This window comes from Ziziphus jujuba, chromosome 4 (genome assembly GCF_031755915.1).
Source record: "Ziziphus jujuba cultivar Dongzao chromosome 4, ASM3175591v1".
Taxonomy (NCBI): Eukaryota; Viridiplantae; Streptophyta; class Magnoliopsida; order Rosales; family Rhamnaceae; genus Ziziphus; species Ziziphus jujuba.
In genome coordinates this window covers 1,613,191-1,632,602 of record NC_083382.1, presented here as the reverse complement: position 1 = coordinate 1,632,602, position 19,412 = coordinate 1,613,191, and the positions used below count along the sequence as shown (strand labels likewise).

At 32.2% G+C, this 19,412-nt stretch overlaps 1 protein-coding gene and 1 long non-coding RNA gene across 2 annotated transcripts; both read left to right on the top strand.

The window, feature by feature from the left end:
- Positions 1-10,724: 10,724 nt before the first annotated feature.
- LOC132803622 (uncharacterized) lies at positions 10,725-14,754 on the top strand. The gene is made up of 4 exons (XM_060816885.1): positions 10,725-10,874; positions 11,055-11,842; positions 12,344-12,440; positions 13,995-14,754. The coding sequence occupies exons 1-4, from the start codon at positions 10,760-10,762 to the stop codon at positions 14,696-14,698; spliced, it is 1,704 nt and encodes a 567-aa protein (XP_060672868.1). The 5' UTR covers positions 10,725-10,759; the 3' UTR covers positions 14,699-14,754.
- A 2,271-nt stretch (positions 14,755-17,025) lies between these two features.
- Positions 17,026-19,412, top strand: LOC112491421 (uncharacterized). The gene is made up of 3 exons (XR_009638732.1): positions 17,026-17,425; positions 17,536-18,537; positions 18,656-19,412. It is a non-coding gene; the product is annotated as an uncharacterized LOC112491421 (long non-coding RNA).

The window sequence follows — 19,412 nt, the reverse complement described above, 5'->3', positions numbered from 1 at the left end:
TGCCCATGAAATTTGGTGGGTAGGCCGGAATTCCCACGAGTGAGAGACCGGTCAGGCGCGTGTGGCTTGGGGTGGCCAGAAACTAGGCAAATCGGCGGTGGCCAGTGGTGGAGGGGAAAAATCGCCGTCGCAAGAAAAAGCTCAGATCCCGGCTCGTTACCAGCCGGTTGGCCGGTCGGAATTGAGGAGGCGGAGGCAGTGGGGTGGTGCGTGTGGCCCTCCAGTGGTGGGCGATGCTTTTCTCCTCCTCTCTTTCTCTCTCCTATCTTTTTCTCTCTCCTCCGCCCCGTTTTGCCAAAATAAAAGCCACCGTGGGTGACATTGTTCGCCTATGTCGACCTCTCAGATGTCGACACGTGGTGTCACTGTTCACTTAAGCCAGATATATTAAAATATTACGATAATCAGAAAACTTCACATGTCCATAACTTTTTAACCAAATGTCCAATTTAAGCGTGCCGCTAGTCTATGAACTCATATCGATGAGCACTTTATAACCACATAGAAGTCAAAACAAAATTCTACAACCATAAAAAGTCAACTCCCGGCACCTTTTGGACAGTTTGAATCTCGACTTGTTTTGCCCATAACTTTCAAACCGTAGCTCCATTTTCGACGTGCTACAAGTCTATGAACTTGTGCCAACGTGTAATTCGTAACGGTACCTCAGTCAACCTAGAATTCTATCCAAGTCAAAAAGTCAACTTTTGAGCCTTTCGGTCAACGGTCAACGGTCAACCTCGGTCAAAGTTGAAAAATTTCCGTTGTACTTTGGGACGGGGTGTTACAACACCACTAGGCCAAATGACTTGAATGTAAAAATACAACAAAAACTAGCCAATATAGTGTAAGGCGACTCATTATTTTAAGAATGCATCACCAAATAGATGAAAAAGCAATGCATTCCTCAACAAAGGCAATGCTGTTTCTTTTTTTTTTTTCTTTTCAATTCTTTTGTTTAAATATTTAGAAACACATAAAAAAAAAAATCAAAGTAGAGCCATGCCAAGAATTGAACATAAGACCTCCTACACTCTTAAGAAATCACCACACCACCAGGCCAAATAACTTTGGTGTAATAATACAATAAGAAACAACTAATATAGTTTTAGGCGACGCAGTCTTTTAAGAAATAGTCATTATATAGACTAGAAGGAGATGCATTTGTCAACAACTACATCGCCATTTCACCCAACTAATTTCTAACTTTTTTTTAAATTTGGTAATTTTTTAATTTTGCAAATATGCTTTTTTTTTTTTATTTGTAGATGAGCAATCAACAAAACTAATTAAAGATTGAAAGAAAAAATGAAAAAGGCGATGCGTTTTAATGGAATTGCATCGCCTGTTCCTTCAATTTTTTTTTTCATTTTAAAAAAAGCAATTTAATAAACTTTCAATTTTTAAAAACAAGTAAACTATCATTGACCACAAACACATGAAAGTTAGGCTCATTTAACATACTTATGTAGATAAATTGGTCAATAATTGCTCATTGAATTAGAATTCTATATTCGGTACCCTATCTCAAATTAGGTCTTGAGATATTTTGTGTCTCTTCTATACACATATATGTGAATAACTGAGAAGAGCATTGACAAAACTATTTTCTATTTTCAAACGAATGGAATTTATGTTAATTGGATTGCTACATGAATATAATTATAGACGAATAATTAAAAAATTATCTAAAGATTATTATAAAGAAAATATAAAAAATGAAACAGGCGACGCTTTCCGATCATAATGCTTCGCTTCATCCCACAATTCAATAACACGCGACCCATCTTGAAGAGAATGCATCGCTTGTTCTCTCAATTAAAAAAAAAACAAAAATTTTGAAAGACATGCAAATTTTATAAAGAATAAAGTTGTACTTGAAAAACAAAATAATAAATAGCAATCTTGGATATTTTGCTTCGTATTTTTAAGAAATATTTTGAGTTTTTATTTGTAGATGAAAAATAAAAAATTAATTAAAGAAAAAAAAATGCAATTGGGAGAAAAGGCGTGTTTTTACCATTTTTTGAAAATTTTTGGCGCGTTTTAAAATTTTTACGCGCTCCTTTAAATCCCTTTTCTTTTTTAAAACTACATCAAATACACTATCTAATGGATATTAGATTTGGAACCAATCTAAGAGAGACTTGAAGAGTGATATTTCGGGTTTCATTTTTCATTTGCCTACGTTGTCATCGGCAGGGAAGCTGGATTTCTCTGTGTCGCCCTCGTGATTTTCTGGGTTTCTTCTTTCTTTGTCTCCATCGTGTAGGTGGGTTTCTTTTTTCTTTGTGGTTGGCGGAGATATGAGGTGGGGTTTTTTTTTTTCTTTTTTTTTTTCATTTTAGCCGCAGGTTAGGTTCGTTGTGTTTTATTAATCTTGTTTTTGTAGAAATTTTGTTTGTGATATTGCTTGACATTGTTTTGCTAAGTTCAACAAGTATTTTATGTTTAAGATCAACTTGATTCAAGATGGTCTATTGTTTTAACTTCACCACAACATCGTATTTTTATGGAAGACGATGTTCTTGGAGATACTACGATGGCTCACAATCCATTTGTCATATAGTTGCTGAGTATCGATGAAAATGATAATGAAAATGAATGTGAGAGTGACTATGTTTGTAATGACTGTGAGGAGAGAAATGTGCCTCGTCAAATCTTAAAAACAATGGTAATATTCTTTAAATTTTCATTTACTAAATTACAAATTTAATAATGATTTTATTTATTTTGCATAAATGTTAATAACTTTTTAAATTTTCCATATGCAATATGAGGGTGTAATATCATCAACAAGAGGATATCAACTTTCACCTCAATGAGTATGCATTCATGAAAGTTTAATTAATATTAAATTTGTTATGAAAAATACAATAGTTTACAAATTATGTAAAAATATGTCAATGAGATGATATTTAATTTATTTGATAATTAATTTGTTATGACAAAATATTTATTTTTAATTTTTTATTCTAATTATTTTGAATGAAGCTAGTTTTCATTTTTTTGTATTTTAATTATTTTTATATTTTTACTATTTTAATCACTTTTCACAAATTTGAAAAAATTAAAAAAAAAAAAGGCGACGCATTAACAAATAATGCGTCGCTAAAAGTGTAGATGCATCGCTAAGTATGCGACTCAGTTAATGCATCGCTAAATAGGCAACTCTATTAATGCGTCGCTAAATAGCTAACTCTATTAATGCGTTGCTAAATAGGCGACTCTATTAATGCATCGCTAAATAGTCAACTCTATTAATGCGTCGCTAAATAGGCGACTCTATTAATGCATCGCTAAATAGGCGACTAATTAGCGACTAATATATTTAGCGATGCTATATGAAAGAGTCGCTAATATATTTTTAGTAACATGGTGGTGAAGTATTGAACCCAGGACCTCCTACACTCTTAAGAAATCACCATACCACCATGCCAAATGACTAGGATGAAATAATACAACAAAAACTAGCTAATAAAGTGTTAGGCGACACATTCTTCAACAAATGCGTCTCCTTCTCCTTTTTTGTTTTTCAATTTTTTTGTTTAAACATTTAGAAACCCATAAAAAAAAAATCAAAATAGAGCCATGCCAAGAATTGAACACAGGACCTCCGACACTCTCAAAAAATTACCACACCACCAGGCCAAATAACTTGGGTGTAATAACACAACAAGGAATAACTAATATATTTTTAGGCGATGCAGTCTTTTAAGAAAGAGTCGCTAAATAGACTAAAAGGCGAAGCATTTGTCAACAACTGCATCGCCGTTTCACCCAACTAATTTTTAACTTTTTTTTCAATTTGAAAGTTGTTTTTAGTAATTTTTTAATTTTACTAATATGTGTTTTTTTTTTTTATAATGTTTAGACGAGCAATCAACAAAACTAATTAAAGATTTTTAAAAAATGGAATAGACGATGTGTTTAAATGGAATTGCATCGCCTTTTCATTCAATTTTTTTTTAAGAAAAAAAATAAGCAATTTAATAGCCTTTCAATTTTTAAAAACAAGTTAACTATCATTGACCACAAACACATGAAAGTTAAGCTCATTTAACATACTTATGTGGATAAATTGGTCAATAAATACTTGTTGAATTAGAATTCTATATTCGATACCCTATCTCAAATTAGAAGTTGAGATATTTTGTGTCTTGTCTATACACATACATGTGAATAACTGAGAAGAGCATTGACAAAACTATTTTCTATTTTCAGATTAATGGAATTTATGTTCTTTGGATTGCTACATAAATATATTTGTAGATGACCAATTAAAAAATTATGTAAAGATTATTATAAAGAAAATACAAAAAATGAAACAGGCAACGCTTTTCGATCATAATGCTTCGCTTGATCCCACAATTCAAGAACAGGTGACCCTTCTTAAAGAGAATGCATCGCTTGTTCTCTCAATTAAAAAAAAAAAAAATTTTGAAAGGTATGCAAATTTTATAAAGAATACAGGTGTACTTGAAAAACAAAATAATAAACAGCAATCTTCGATATTTTGCTTCGTATTTTTAAGAAATACTTTCAGCTTTCATTTGTTGATGAAAAATAAAAAATTAATCAAAGAAAAAAAAATGCAATTGGGAGAAAATGCGTGTTTTTGTCATTTTTTGAAAATTTTTAGTGCGTTTTAAAATTTTTACGTGCTCCTTTGAATCTCTTTTCTTTTTTAAAACTACATCAGGTACACTATCTAATAGATATTAGATTTGGAAGTAATCTAAGAGAGATTTAAAGAGTGATATTTTGGGTTTCATTTTTCATTTGCATACGTTGTCGTCAGCCAAGAAGCTAGATTTCTCTGTGTCGCCCTCGTGATTTTCTGGGTTTCTTCTTTCTTTGTCTCCATCGTCTAGGTGGGTTTCTTTTTTCTTTGTGGTTGGCAGAGACATGAGGTGGGTTTCTTTTCTTTTTTTTCACTTTAACTGGAAGTTAGGTTCGTTGGGTTTTATTAATCTTGTTTTTGTAGAAATTTTGTTTGTGATATTGCTTGACATTGTTTTGCTAAGTTCAACAAGTATTTTATGTTGAAGATCAACTTAATTCAAGATGGTCTATTGTTTTAACTTCACCACAACATCGTATTTTTGTGGAAGACGATGTTCTTGGAGATACTACGATGGCTCATAATGCATTTGTCATATAGTTGTCGAGTATCGATGAAAATAATAATGAGGATGAATGTGAGAGTGACTATGTTTGTAATGATTGTGAGGGGAGAAATGTGCCTCGCCAAATATTAGTAATAAAGGTAATATTCTTTAAATTTTCATTTACTAAATTACAAATTTAATAATGATTAATATTTTATTTATTTTGCGTAAGTGTTAATAATTTTTTTAATTTTTCCATATGCAGTATGAGGGTGTAATATCGTCAACAAGAGAACGTCAACTTCCATCTCAGTGAGTATGCATTCATGGAAGTTTAATTAATATTAAATTTGTTATGAAAAATACAATAGTTTACAAATTATGTAAAAATATGTCAATGAGATGATATTTAATTTATTTTATAATTAATTTGTTATGACAAAATATTTATTTTAAATTTTTTATTCTAATTATTTTGAACGAAGCTAGTTTTTGTTTTGTTGTATTTTAATTATTTTTATATTTTTAATGTTTTAATCACCTTTCACAAAATTTAAGAAAATTAAAAATAAAAAAAAAGGGGCAACGCATTAACAAATAATGCGTCGCTAAAAATGTCGATGCTTCATTAAATACGCGACTCTATTAATGCATCGCTAAATAGGTGATTCTATTAGTGCGTCGCTAAATAGTCAACTCTATTAATGCATCGTCAAATAGGCGACTCTATTAATACGTCGCTAAATAGTCAACTCTATTAATGTGTCACTAAATAGGCGACTCATTAGTGACTAATATATTTAGCAACGCTATATAAAACAGTTACTAATATATTTAGCGACGCTATATAAAACAGTTACTAATATATTTTTAGCGACATTGTGGTGAAGCTTTGCTAAATAATGCATCGCTATTAGTGGATTGATAGAATGCGTCGTTAAAAATCAATATGCGTCGCTAAAAACTAAAAGATTGGTGACTCTCATATTGCATCCCTTGTTGTCTTATGGATTTAGCGACAAGATGTTAGACAACGCCGTGGGATGCGTCGTTGTTTATTTTGTGCGACGCGTTTATTGCGTCATTTATCAGTGCGATTCTAGTAGTGAGCTGACAAGTTTGGATATTATGAATTTTATCAACTTTATTAATAGTTGAATGAATGATTTCATTTGCAGAAATCAAGGCTAGAGTACAATCAGATCCTTGTAAAGAGGCAAGATGGAGGTTTTTGGCCTTACTAGCTAGAAGGATATTCTTTCTTGGGGTTTCCGTGAATATTTTTGTGTATGGTTATAGAATATATTTTGGCTCTAACAAAGTGTTCATGTTATCCATATGCTTGTATTTCTAGATGTAGTTATATAATTTAACACCTGCCAATTTGACATATGGATACGAAGTTTACAAATTTTGGATAATATTTGTGAATGTTTCTTTTCTGTTCTCTTGTCCTGGTTTCAAAAACAAGTTTATAGTTTAGTAATCTTTTAGTTCAAAATTAATTTTTTCAGACTATATTTTTTCATTATTTGTTACATTGCTCTTCCATTTCATCTCTCAAATGACATAATAGTCTTCACATGATCTTAATATTTTATCCCACAAAAAAAAAGAAAGGTCTTCACACTATCTTTAATGATATATATTTTTCATATCATATTATCCAATCAATCATTTGATAATGCTTAGTTAAATCGACAGGAATTATCAAATCATATAAAATAAATGACAAAAGATATTCAATTTTGTTTCAAGAAACAAATATATTAAATTAAAACTGCGTTTCTCTAATTGGTGCTGGAAGATTTCAAATGTGGTAACTTCTGTTGAAAGTGACGTGATCTCTGGCATTTTTCTACCTTTTTTTTTTTTTTTTCAATTTCTAATCTCCTTTTAGAGTTCTAGAAGTGGCTTGATGGAACTTAAAAGATTGATGAGAATTTTTGTGGGATGGTAGTAAGGAGGGTTTTAAAGGGCATTTGGTTTCCTGGGAAGTAGTATGTAAAAATAGTCTAAAGAGGGTTTAGGAGTGACTAACACTAAAAAGAAAAATATTGCCTTTTTACTCAAATAGCTCTGGAGGTCCCCTACAGAGCATGGATCCTTATGGTGCAAGGTTATTGAAAAAAGCAAGGATTGTCGCTAATCTAATGATTGGAGCTCGGTTATGATCACTAGAGTAATGCTCAGAAAATGCTGCCATAATTATTTGTTGAAGAATATAGAAATATTGACTTACCCTTCTGTCGGCCAATCCAATTTTTCCATATTACCCTTTTGTCAGCTAATCTTTCAAAATATATCTATATCTATATATATGTGTATATAAAACTTAACAAGTGCTACCGCCATAATTATTTGTTGAAGAATATAGACAATGCTGTCATAATTATTTGTTGAAATAAAGAAAATGCTGCCATAATTATTTGTTGAAGAATGTAGAATCACTACAACATATATTAATTTTTCATAGCACGTACAAAATACTATATTGCATTTTTAGAAATGCTATGATAGCTCCTGCTAGTTCTATTTTTTATAGTATTTTTGAAATGTTATGCTAAATGCTATAAATAATTATTTAATAGTATTTGTCTTATACTATTATATATTTAAAAATAGTTACAAATGTCATTTTATAGCATTTAAAAAAGATATTTTTAGTAGATTTCGTAATATTTAGAAATGCTATGTCACATGGACAAAAAAAAAAATTTATGATATTTTAAAATGTTACTAAAGTTTTAGTATAATGATATTTAATTAACTAGTGTCAATCATTGCAAATATTATGATACTAGTGTGACTAAAAATTATAATAACAATTCAAAATATCACTAAAAAGGCAACTAATAACATTTATAAATGTCATTAAAAAATCATTAGATTAAAACAATGAATCAATTAGTGACATTTGAAAATGTCTAAAAAAATTAACGATATTATAAAATCTCATTAAATTTTAATTTTATTATAAAAAAAAGATTTAGAATCATTTTCAAAATGTTACTAAAAAGTATTATTATTATTATAATAATAATAATTTAAATCAATTTTATGCAGTGAAATTAATTAATAAAAATAATGTCATTTATTTATATGAGATTTCAAATTTTAATTTTATTACTTATTATTAATTTAATTTATAGTACTATGTTGTTTTCTTTTTTTTAGGTGAAAGTTATCTTAAATTTGAAATTGATAATAGTTAAAACAATAATCACAAAAGCAATATATTAAAAAAATAAAAATAAAAATTTAAAACTAATTTCTTTAATAGATTGATATCAACCATTCAAAAATAACTGGTGGTACATATGATAATCAAAATTATCTACACATAAAAAGAGAAAAAAAAAATTTTGCACGATCAAATTTCTTTCCTATATTTGCAACAATTACAAAAAACATCTTTAAATCTTGATCTAGAAACCAAATGACAGCAACAATTCCAAAATGATAATCCCCATTAATGATTCCACCTCTTATTCTTCTTGTTCAAAAACTTGCAAGTAACGAAAGACCCAAAAAAAAAAAAAGAAAAAAAAGAAAAAAAAAAGAAAAAAGAAAAGAAAAGTCTCCAATTTAGATAATCTAAATATAACAGTCCAGTCCACCCGCATGAGATATTGTCCGCTTTGGATCTAGCCTGCACGGTTTTAAAAGGCCTCTCAGTGGCTAAGGGTCCCACCTCTTCACCTGCCAGTCCCACTGGCCTGGGCCTCCTAGGCCCAACTGAGATATTGTCTACTTTGAAAGCTAGGTGGTGAGTCAAATCCTACTCCTCATGGTTTTACTTTCCCTGTCAGGGTGGAAAGGAAAACGAAGCATGTGTTATAAGACGATGTGAATACCTTTTCCTTGAGAGGCCTTCCTGCGAGGAAGTAAAGCCGTTAAGGGTAGGATTGGGCTCATCACCTAGCTTCCAAAGCGGACAATATCTCCTGCGGGTGGGCCGGACTGTTACAATTGATATCAGAGCCGGACCCAGATCGGTGTGTCAGTGAGGACACTGGGCCCCAAGGGGGGTGGATTGTGAGATACCACATCGATTGGAAAGGGGAACGAAGCATGCCTTATAAGAGGGTGTGGATATCTTTCCCTTGAGAGGCTTTCCTATGAGGAAATAAAACCGTAGGGGGTAGGATTGGGCTCACCACCTAGTTTCCAAAGCGAATAATATCTCATGTGGGTGGACTGGACTGTTACATAAATATATCAAACTTACCTAGTAAAATAATACTATAAACTAAAGCATTATAAAAAAAACTAAAATTGATTAAATTAAAGGTTTAATAAATGTAATTCAGATATCAAATTTCTTTCCTGTATTTGCAACAATTACAAAAAAGATCTTTAAATCTTGATCTAGGAACCAAATGATCGCAACAATTCCAAAACGATAATCCCCGTTAATGATTCCACCTCTTATTGTTCTTGTTCAAAAACCTGCAAGTAACCCAAAAAAAAAAAAAAAAAAATCTCCATTTCAAATTATCTAAATATATCAAGCTTACCCAGTAAAATAATACTATAAATTAAAGCATTATAAAAAAACTAAAATAGATTAAATTAAAGTTTTACTAAATGTAATTCAAATAAAATATATCTATAAGAAACCTAAATTATGAATAAAAAGTTATAAACCTAACAAAAAAAATCACAAATTCTACTAAAATTTTCAAAAAATTAAACTTATAAAAATACAACAAACCTTAAAGCCAATAATTCAATATTTCATATCAAAACCAATAAGAGCAGATTATAAATTAAACAAAATATCTTTCTGACAGATGTTTTCGAAGCATTGTTATTTATATTGCCCAGTTTTTGGACGACCATTAGGCCATCTCTTTCTCTGTCTGTTCTGTTAAAATAAATATGTACACACTCATAACTTTGAGGAGTAGAAAATTTCCTATCAGTGACATGCTACCCTTGTTGACTAATTCCATGGAGATAAGGGACACTAACAGACTGACAGACGTAAAATAATAGGTACTAGGATAGCATCTTTTCACTTATTGTTTGATGCCATGCAATAACTATTTCTTTAATAATAGGGACTACCGCTCCGTCAGCCAATCCTTTGTCCATTACAGTCCAAACCCCGTATTGTCCTCATGCGCGGGTTGTTCAGGGTTTTCAATATTGGCATTGCATCTCTAGGGGCGTTGAATTCAATTTCCCATTGCCTAAAACAAAATTTTGAAGAACAGAGAGAGAGAGAGAGAGAGAGAGAGAGTGTAACATATACCACTATAAGATGATTTTTGGTTATTCAAAGCAATTAAATAAACATGTACACTCATAAGTTTGAGGAGTAGAAAACTCCTAGCAATAGCACTGATATACATATGCTGCCCTTGTTTACTAATTTTATGGATATAAGTGACACTGACTTGCTGACATACCATATTAGGTAGCATCTTTTCCTTATTATTCGCTGTCATATTTATTTTTTTAAGAATATAGAAATATGGACTAGGATCCGGCCAATCCAATCCTTTCTGCATTACAGTCCAAACCCGTATTGTCAGGGTATTCAATATTGGCATTGCATCTCTGGTGTGGTTGAATTCAATTTCCCATTTCCTAAAACACAAATTTGAAGAGCAGAGAAAGAAACGTATCCCAGTTGTAAGATGAGTGAACTGCTCAACAAGATGTGGAAGGCGCTTCTCAAGGAAACCAAGAAGGAAAACCTGAAGCCTGGAGATCACATCTACACAAGGACAGGAGCCAATACAGAAGACCATGGTACCCTTCGTCTTCTTCTCAATTTCTTTTGAATTTATGCCAGACAGTATTTTTGTGCTTCACAGACCTTTTTTTTTTCTTTTTTTCTTTTTTCCTTTTTTTCTTTCTTATGAATGAGAATCTGAGTTCTTCACAACCATGAAATTTACTTAATAATTTTCCTGACATATATGACTTCAGGAATATATTTGAACAGTGGATGTGTGATTCACTTCACTCAAGGTCGACGAGGAGCAACGTCAGACGATCGTCATAGTATATGTCCAAATTGCAGTGACCATGGTGCGGTCACTTCCTGCATAGATTGTTTCCTTTCTGGTCGAGATCATCTGTATCTCTTTGAATATGGTGTTAATGCAGCTTGCATCCTCACCAAGCTCGCAGGAGGTGCAACTCTTGCACCTGCTGATCCATCTCCACTTGTGAACAACCGTGCGTCTAGTTTCCTAGTAATTAATAGCAATGACTCCAGTAGCTATTACCGTTTCATAAACAATGGTAAAGACTTTGCAATTTACTGCAAAACGGGCTTGCTAGTGATAGATAACATAAATTTCAGCAGAAGTCGGCAAGCTGCAACTTTTTTCTTTGCTGTTACTGTCACTTTCTTTCTTTTTCTGCAGCAAACAACGGCTGCAACTTTTACTGGTGCGGCAGCTACATGTTTTTGCTTATACTGTATTTATAGATTTGGTTCTGATATCGGAGCCCGTCCTAATGTTATTAAAGTGGATCAAGTAGAGACATTGCCTCATGCTGCTGAGGAATTGTCTTCTGCTGCGTCGGGTTTCAGACCTATTCAATCCTTAATTGACCTGTTCATAGTATTGCTGATGACTCTTTTCAATATTCCGTTACTATTAACAGCACGAACGTGGTCGGAGCCGCGTCAACTGTTGTCTGAGACTCCTGGAGTGGTCTGGATTCTAGCATGTATCGTACTTTTCTACCTAGCAATATTACAAAAAGTAATATTTTCATCATCATCATCATCATCATTATTATTATTATTTATGCAGAAACAAAATAAATATTCGATAAATAAATTTAATGATACTTAAGTCTTGTTTGTTATAACTTTTGAAAAGCTACTTCTAGCTTTTAAAGCTCAAAAATTACTTATAAAATGTTTAGACAATTTTTTAAAAATATTTCAGACTTCCAAAACTTCCATGAGCTTTTAACAAAAGCCAATAGAAAATAGATTTTTGGCAAGAATTTTTGGAAAAAGCAAAAACTATGTCAAATGAGGCCTCACTGTAATTTTTATTTTTATTATTTTTTTTTTTTCCTTTATCATGTAAGTACTGTTTATTGTAAAATATGGAAGTGGACTACTAACAAAAGGGAACAATATACATTTCTCAAAGTAAAACACAAAATAGAAGAACCATATATGATGAAATTTTTTCTCTTTTTTATTTATAAAATAAAATTACTTACTAAGACATTAGACATCCAATATCCAGAGGTTGCTTTCGAACAAGATACATAAAAAGCAGCTGAAGCCTGGAGATCACATCTACGCATGGAGGGGCTTCTCCCGTAGAGCCCATGCCCATCATGGTAATGATCTTCTTTATCTCCATATTTCTTTTTTCTTATGTTAAAATTATGGTATATAACATCGATTCTAATTTATGTGTATTGTTTCTTTACTATTGTGATTTTATTTTGACGCCCACAACCCAATTCCTTTAACTATATTTCATTATCTTTTATCAAACTCAACTACTTGAACCATGTTTGGCTTGTGATAAGGTTTTCAGAAATCCATTTATTAAATTAGTTTCCATAGAATTATTATTTCCCTCTAATCTTTATTAGTAGTTGGAAATATTCAAAGGGAGGATAACACTGCCATTAAGGAAATATGTCAAACTAATTCCCACTAAAATGTGAAAAAACATCTATATATTTTGATGAAACCACTTTCATCTCAATTTTTTCAAATTAATTTGTCACAAACCAAATAAGGCATTAAGAATCTACTTTAGTTGTTTTAAGGTTATGGCTTAGTAAGTTGACAATCCTAAATTGTTAGTCTTATTAAATTCAGCAGACAACTGAAATTGGCATTACACCATACTTCGGCAAAGAATTACATTCTTTTTGTTTGTTTTTGTTTTCTTTTTTTTTCTTTAACTAGTTCTTATTTTTCATGTTTACACAAGGTTGCTTCTTGTGATTTATATAACAATTAAAAAAAATTGTTAGCGATCATTTGCTTGCTGATATTTTCCATGTTTGTTGTGTAATATATAATGTATATCTCGGTTGAATACTACGCTATGAATGGCATTTTTTGACAATCTCAGTTGTAACATCTTCATTTTATTTTTCTTTCCATTATTGAAAAGAATAGAGTTAAAAAAAAAAATAAAAAAAAAACTGTTTTTATCTGTGTACCTAATTTGGGTAATTGACTGTTTCTGTTTCACTTGTGTCCATGATAGCATAAGAAACCTCTAATTTAGTGTAGGAATATTATTTAGTTTTGAACTTTATTGAATAGGAAATCTGCCTATTGTTTAGAGCATAGAATTGCTTTTAGAAAATTAATTAGGATTAGGTAATTAATTTAATACATGAGTATATGTATTTGTACTTGCATATATGCTTTGTCGGTTCCCTGACGCAGTTATTTCCTTCCCCTCAATTGTAGGAAGTGCTTGAACAGAATCTGATGGAAATATTTGACAAGTTCTTTAATTAGAAACTAGACTACTTAACCAAGACTGGAAAAAAAACGTCTGTTGTATATCTTTTCAATATCTCTATTAGTAATTCAATAATATAAATGCAATAATCGACATATGTATATATATATATATATATATATAGACATCCAAACAACTTAAGCTTTTGTAAGAGTGACAATCAATTTAATTAACAGTATTTTAAGAAGATTTTCCTTTATACATTAGTTTAATCTCTTTCACTTTGTGACAAACAATGTTTATGATAGTATGAGAATCCTGATTCCTTCTCTTACAGTATAAAAATTGTACAATCGTGATCACATCAACATATACTAACTTTATAAAATTATATATGTCATGATGGATTCGCCACCATGGGGTTAGCTTATTTTGTCTGCCATTCATGTGACTTGGCCAGGCATATATGTCGGTGACATTCACGGAAGCAGACAGAAAGAAGTGATCCACCTTGTTCGTGCAGGAGACCCGATTTTACCCAGCTCCTCCGCCACCAGTAATCAAGCAGAGAGAACTCAAGGAGACCCTATTTTACCCAGCTCCTCCGCCACCAGTAATCAAGCAGAGAGAACTCATGTGAATTATTGCAGCCTAGAAGATTTTCTTAAGGGTGATGAACTCTGTCTCCATAAATATGGCGTTAGTCTTGCTTTCTTTATAGCCAAAACTTGGGGAGGGACCTGTGCCCTTGGCGCTGCCGATCCTCCTAGAATGGTCTTGTACCGTGCCAGGCGTGCCTGCCAAAGGCTTCAAGGCTACGATGCATACAACCTTATCAACAACAACTGTGAAGACTTTGCAATACACTGCAAAACAGGGTTGCCTTTGAGAACAGGAAGTATTCAATGTGGCAGGAGCGGGCAGATAGCATTTTTCTTTGGGTTGGTTTGTGCTGGCATCATTTTCTTACTTAAATTCAAGATTCGTGCGGCTGCTGCATTTTATTACATCTTCTCTATGTTTAGATTTTTGGCTGATGCTACACATTGTCTGAGAGCTTATCAAGTTGAACTTCAGATGGTGCAACCTTGGAGACGTCATGGTCGACGTTTTTGGCCAGACCCTCAATTCAAGTCTCTTGAAGGCAAGAAATTACTATTCTAAAAGAGAATCAAAGCAAGTAAAATCATGGATTAATTTATGATTTATGTAGGATTTATATGGGGTTATTGGTTGAGTTTTAATTTTTAATGATTGATACTTGCTGTTTTGGATGTTAAGCATATAAACTTAAAATTTTTGTTGTGATTTAGCATGCAGGTATTTATTCTGAACTAGCTACGCCTTTTCTTAGGCTCACCTTAAACTACTATTATATTTTTAATGGAATTTCGAATTTTTATTTCCGAATGGTAATGAATCTAAGGATAAAATCATAAGTCCTGAAATTTGAACATCTTGTTCAATCATACATTTACTGATATATCTAAGGCTTAGTTTGATAATGATTTTGATAGTTCTAGAATAATTATAAAAGAATTTTTTGCCACTTAGGTGTTTTCTTGTTGAACAAATATTTGGTTGTTAAGTATTTTATTTTAAAATTGAGATTTGAACCGAAGAATAAAAAATAAAAAAATCATATATTATATATTATTTTTTGATATTATTGTATTTTTGTAAAAATAAATAAATAAATAAATAACTTGTATACATTATTTCCATTTTAATAATTATAAAATTACAACAACTAAATTTTATAAATTATTACACATTTATTTGTAACATTTACGCTTTGCAACACGTTTATCCCACAGTAAGAACAGAGACAGTTAGAGGGTAACGTATCCCACTGTAAGATGATTTTTGGTTATTCAAAGCAAATTAAATAAACATGTACACTCATAATTTTGAGGACTAAAAAACTCCTAGCAATAGGATTGATATACATATGCTGCCATTATTGACTAATTTGATGGAGATAAGTGACACTGACTTGCTGACATACAATATGAGGTAGCACCTTTTCCCTTATTATTTGCTGTCATAATTATTTGTTTAAGAATATAGAAATATGGTCTTACCCTTCTGTCAGCCAATCCAATCCTTTCTACATTACAGTCCAAAACATGTATTGTCAGGGTATTGAATATTGGCATTGCCTCTATAGTGTGGTTCAGTTCAGCTTCCCATTTCCTCAAACACAAATTTGAAGGGCAGAGAGAAAAACATATCCCAGTTGTAAGATGAGTGAACTGTGGAACAAGATCTGTAAGGTGCTTCTCAAGGAACCCAGGAAGGAAAACCTGCAGCCTGGAGATCACATCTACACATGGACACGAGCCAATACAAAAGAACATGGTAACCTTGTTGGATATTATGTGAAAAACTGTTTAAAATGAAGGCTTAAATTTGAGGAGATTTGAAAAAATTCTTGTTTGGTAAAAGAAAAGAGGGTGGCCGAGACTAATTAAAATTGAAGGAAGAGAAGAGCTACAAAATACAAAAGGAATGCACGTTATAATTTCTTTATTTTTCATAATTAATTCAAAACAAGAGTACAAGCCTATATATAAGCTAAAAGAGGCGGTTCCAAAGTAACTACCGCCATATGCATACTTTGCTGTTTTCTTTTCTATACAAGTAAAAATACAACTCATGAGGACACATTCAATCTATCAATTATCTAATCAATACATATAAAGCTAGCTTACATGTGGCAACTTGCTATGGCTTTAGTAAACAATTTTGACTCCCTTTCATTAATTGCTATCATCAATTGCAACATTAATTGCAACATCATCAATTGCAACATTAATTGCAACATGAGTGTAATTTCTTGAATCTTCACCACTCAACCAACTTTGCCAAATTAAAAATTATTATTATTTTTTTTTTTTAACACCCCCTTTTAATTTGTAATTTTGGCAAAGCTCTTAAAGTCTCCAATAATGCTACTATCACTAAAATATTTATTAAATTGATTTACTAAATAACACATATTAAAAAATTATTGATCGACATATTTATATAATATAAATATAAAAAAATAAATCTTTAAATGGATAAATAAATTAAAAAAATAAACAAATTAAATATTAATATATCATCTGTCATATCAATTGATAATATTTTGATAACTCTAATATTATTGTTATTTTTTATATCCTACTTTCGAACGAACATTAGCTCTCTTTAACTCTACTATATATGCGTAATAATTAAACATATACATATTAGTTTGTGAGGTGCTGCATCAAATATATAATGTATAGTGGATTAGTAGAAGAATATTAGCAATGATATTTTGGCGTTATCGACTAATTGCTTGATGGGATACAAAATATATAGTATTATATTAAGCAAATCATAGCCATAAATATTACCGCTTACAATTCCTCTTATATATATATGTATATGTATATCATTAGAGACCTTATTTAAAACGTCCAAAATCTTCTACATGCATGTTAGGCTATCCCCACATAGACATTTCTCTTATATTTTTTTGTTGGTTTAATTATTCTGATCTGTTTAAGAGTTAAGACCCAGTATTGACTCCATGCACCTGCTATTTTAACATATACAGTTGTCTTACATGACTCCCATAAACCTAAACTTTCCCAATTCATTTGGGTCTCCTCTCCAATTCAATTTCTGGGGGATGAACTTGAATTCAAATAATTCCCATTTCCCAAAACACTACAAATTTTGTAGAGGAGAAGAGAAACTCCCCAGTTGCAACACGAGAGAAGTGGTGTGGATGTGGAACAGAATGGGAGGGGACTGGAACAACATGCGAAGGGTGCTTTGGAGCAAAATCCCTAGGAATGAACTGGAGCCTGGGTTCTCACATATACACAAGGAGATGGAGAAAAGAAGCCCATCACGGTGATCTTCTTCTTCTTTCTTCTTTCCTTTTCATTCCTCTGAATGCTTGGCAGTCTTTTTGTGGTTTCACAAACTTCTTTTTTTTTCCTTTTTCTGTTTTTTTTTAATAGTATATATAAATAAATTATATTGATATGGATATATTTCGATGATGGAGACGTGATCCACTTCACTCAAGGGGGATTAAGCTCAAATAGTTGTATATGTCAAAACTGCGGTAATCAACCGCGTATTCATGGTGTGGTCTCTTCCTGTCTAGATTGTTTTCTTCCAGGTGGAGATCATGATTTTTCTTGGTGTTAGTCCATGTCTCTTCCTCCTCAAACCTGGATGGAATACTTGTACGACTACCCGTGCCGATCCAAATTATGAAAATGCCAGACACCGTGCGTTTTTCCTTCTCAGAAATGGATTTGTTAGCTACCACCTTTACATAAAAAACAGTTATGACTTTGCAATATATTGCAAAACGGGGCTGATACTGTTCACTAGCATGGACGTGGGCAGGAATGAGTCAGCAGCATCGTTCTGAATTATTACTGCTTTTGTGTTTTTTGCTCTTCTTAAAAGCATGCCTCCTAGTTTTACTGATCTCACAGCTGCAGGTCTTGGTATATCCAGTACTTGTAGATTGGCTCTTGATGTCGGAGCTTATCCTAATTTTATTCAAGTTGAAGTTGATAGATTTGCTGAAATTGAGAGATTGGCTTCTCATTATTTGAACTTCCCACTTGCCATACGCTTCTTGTTTAAACTGGTTTTGATAGATCTGACATGTGCTTATATTTTTTTGGGATCGCGTACGTGGTGTTCTAATTCTCGTCCACTGGTCTGGGCCCTAGCAGGCTTCAAATTTTCATACTGGGCTGTATACAATAGAGTGACCTTCTCTCTGTGCCTGGTCTTCATATGTATACATGATTGAACCTTTCTTCTTTGTTTTTTTTCTTTTTTTTTTTAATTAATCTAATCGTTAAGTTTTGTTTTTATCTAATTACTAAAATTTTAGACGTTCCAAATCCGGGGGGTGCTTTCCCAACAAGATAGAGAGGAGGCAACTGCAGCATGTGATCGCATCTACACATGGAGGGGCTATTTGTACGCTCATCATGGTGATCTTCTTCTTCTTTTTATTTATACATAATATTATTTGTTAAATATATGTTAAAATGATGGGAGGTGGATTCAACTACATTATATATATATATATATATATGTATGTATATGCAGGAATATATATTGGTAAACGAAAGGTGATCCATTTAACTCGAGGAGATGCTCCTATAACACCCAGCTGGTCTATATTCCATCGGTGATCGTGTGAGGATTTGCAACATGCGTAATTTTCTCAAGGGCGGCAAACTCTACCGTTATGACTATGGTGTTGATCTAGATTTCTTTATAGCCAAAAGTCGAGAAGGTACAGTTACTCTTGCCTATTCGGATCCACCAAGACTTGTCCTGCACCGTGCCTATTTCCTCCTAAAGAATGGCTTTGGTGCCTACAACCTCTTCAACAACAACTGTGAAGACTTTGCAATATATTGCAAAACGGGGTTGCTAGCGCCAAGGATCATTGACCGTAGTGGACAGATACCATCCGTTTTTGCTGCCATTTGTGCTATCATTTCATTTCCATATTCATTGCTGCTAACTAGTATTAGTAATTTTGTTGGTGGGCGCTCAATCTGGAAACTGTTTTCTGATATAGGATATCGTAAGGATGCTCGTAGAGTTGGAGTTCAGGAATTAGGTGCTTTTGGGAGATTCAGCTTTATGTCACATTAGTATCCAAGTTTATTTTTTACCTTATTTTGATAGGCAAATTTTGGTTTCCTGAACATACCGTGGCTATGAGGATTAAAAATTGTCTACTCGACTGGATTATAACCGTTGCGTGTATGTGGGCCGTGTCCGATTGATGGAAATTGTAATTTTTATTTATTTGAACTAATGGGACAGTACAATAATGAAATCTATCCTTCTC

What these genes read in the sequence shown, in the direction of transcription:
- LOC132803622 (XM_060816885.1), top strand. Translation starts at nt 10,760, where the DNA reads ATGAGTGAACTGCTCAACAAGATGTGGAAGGCGCTTCTCAAGGAAACC. An exon ending in AGCCAATACAGAAGACCATG is followed by an intron (nt 10,875 to 11,054) that starts GTACCCTTCGTC and finishes ATATGACTTCAG; the next exon opens with GAATATATTTGAACAGTGGA. An exon ending in ACCTAGCAATATTACAAAAA is followed by an intron (nt 11,843 to 12,343) that starts GTAATATTTTCA and finishes TCCAATATCCAG; the next exon opens with AGGTTGCTTTCGAACAAGAT.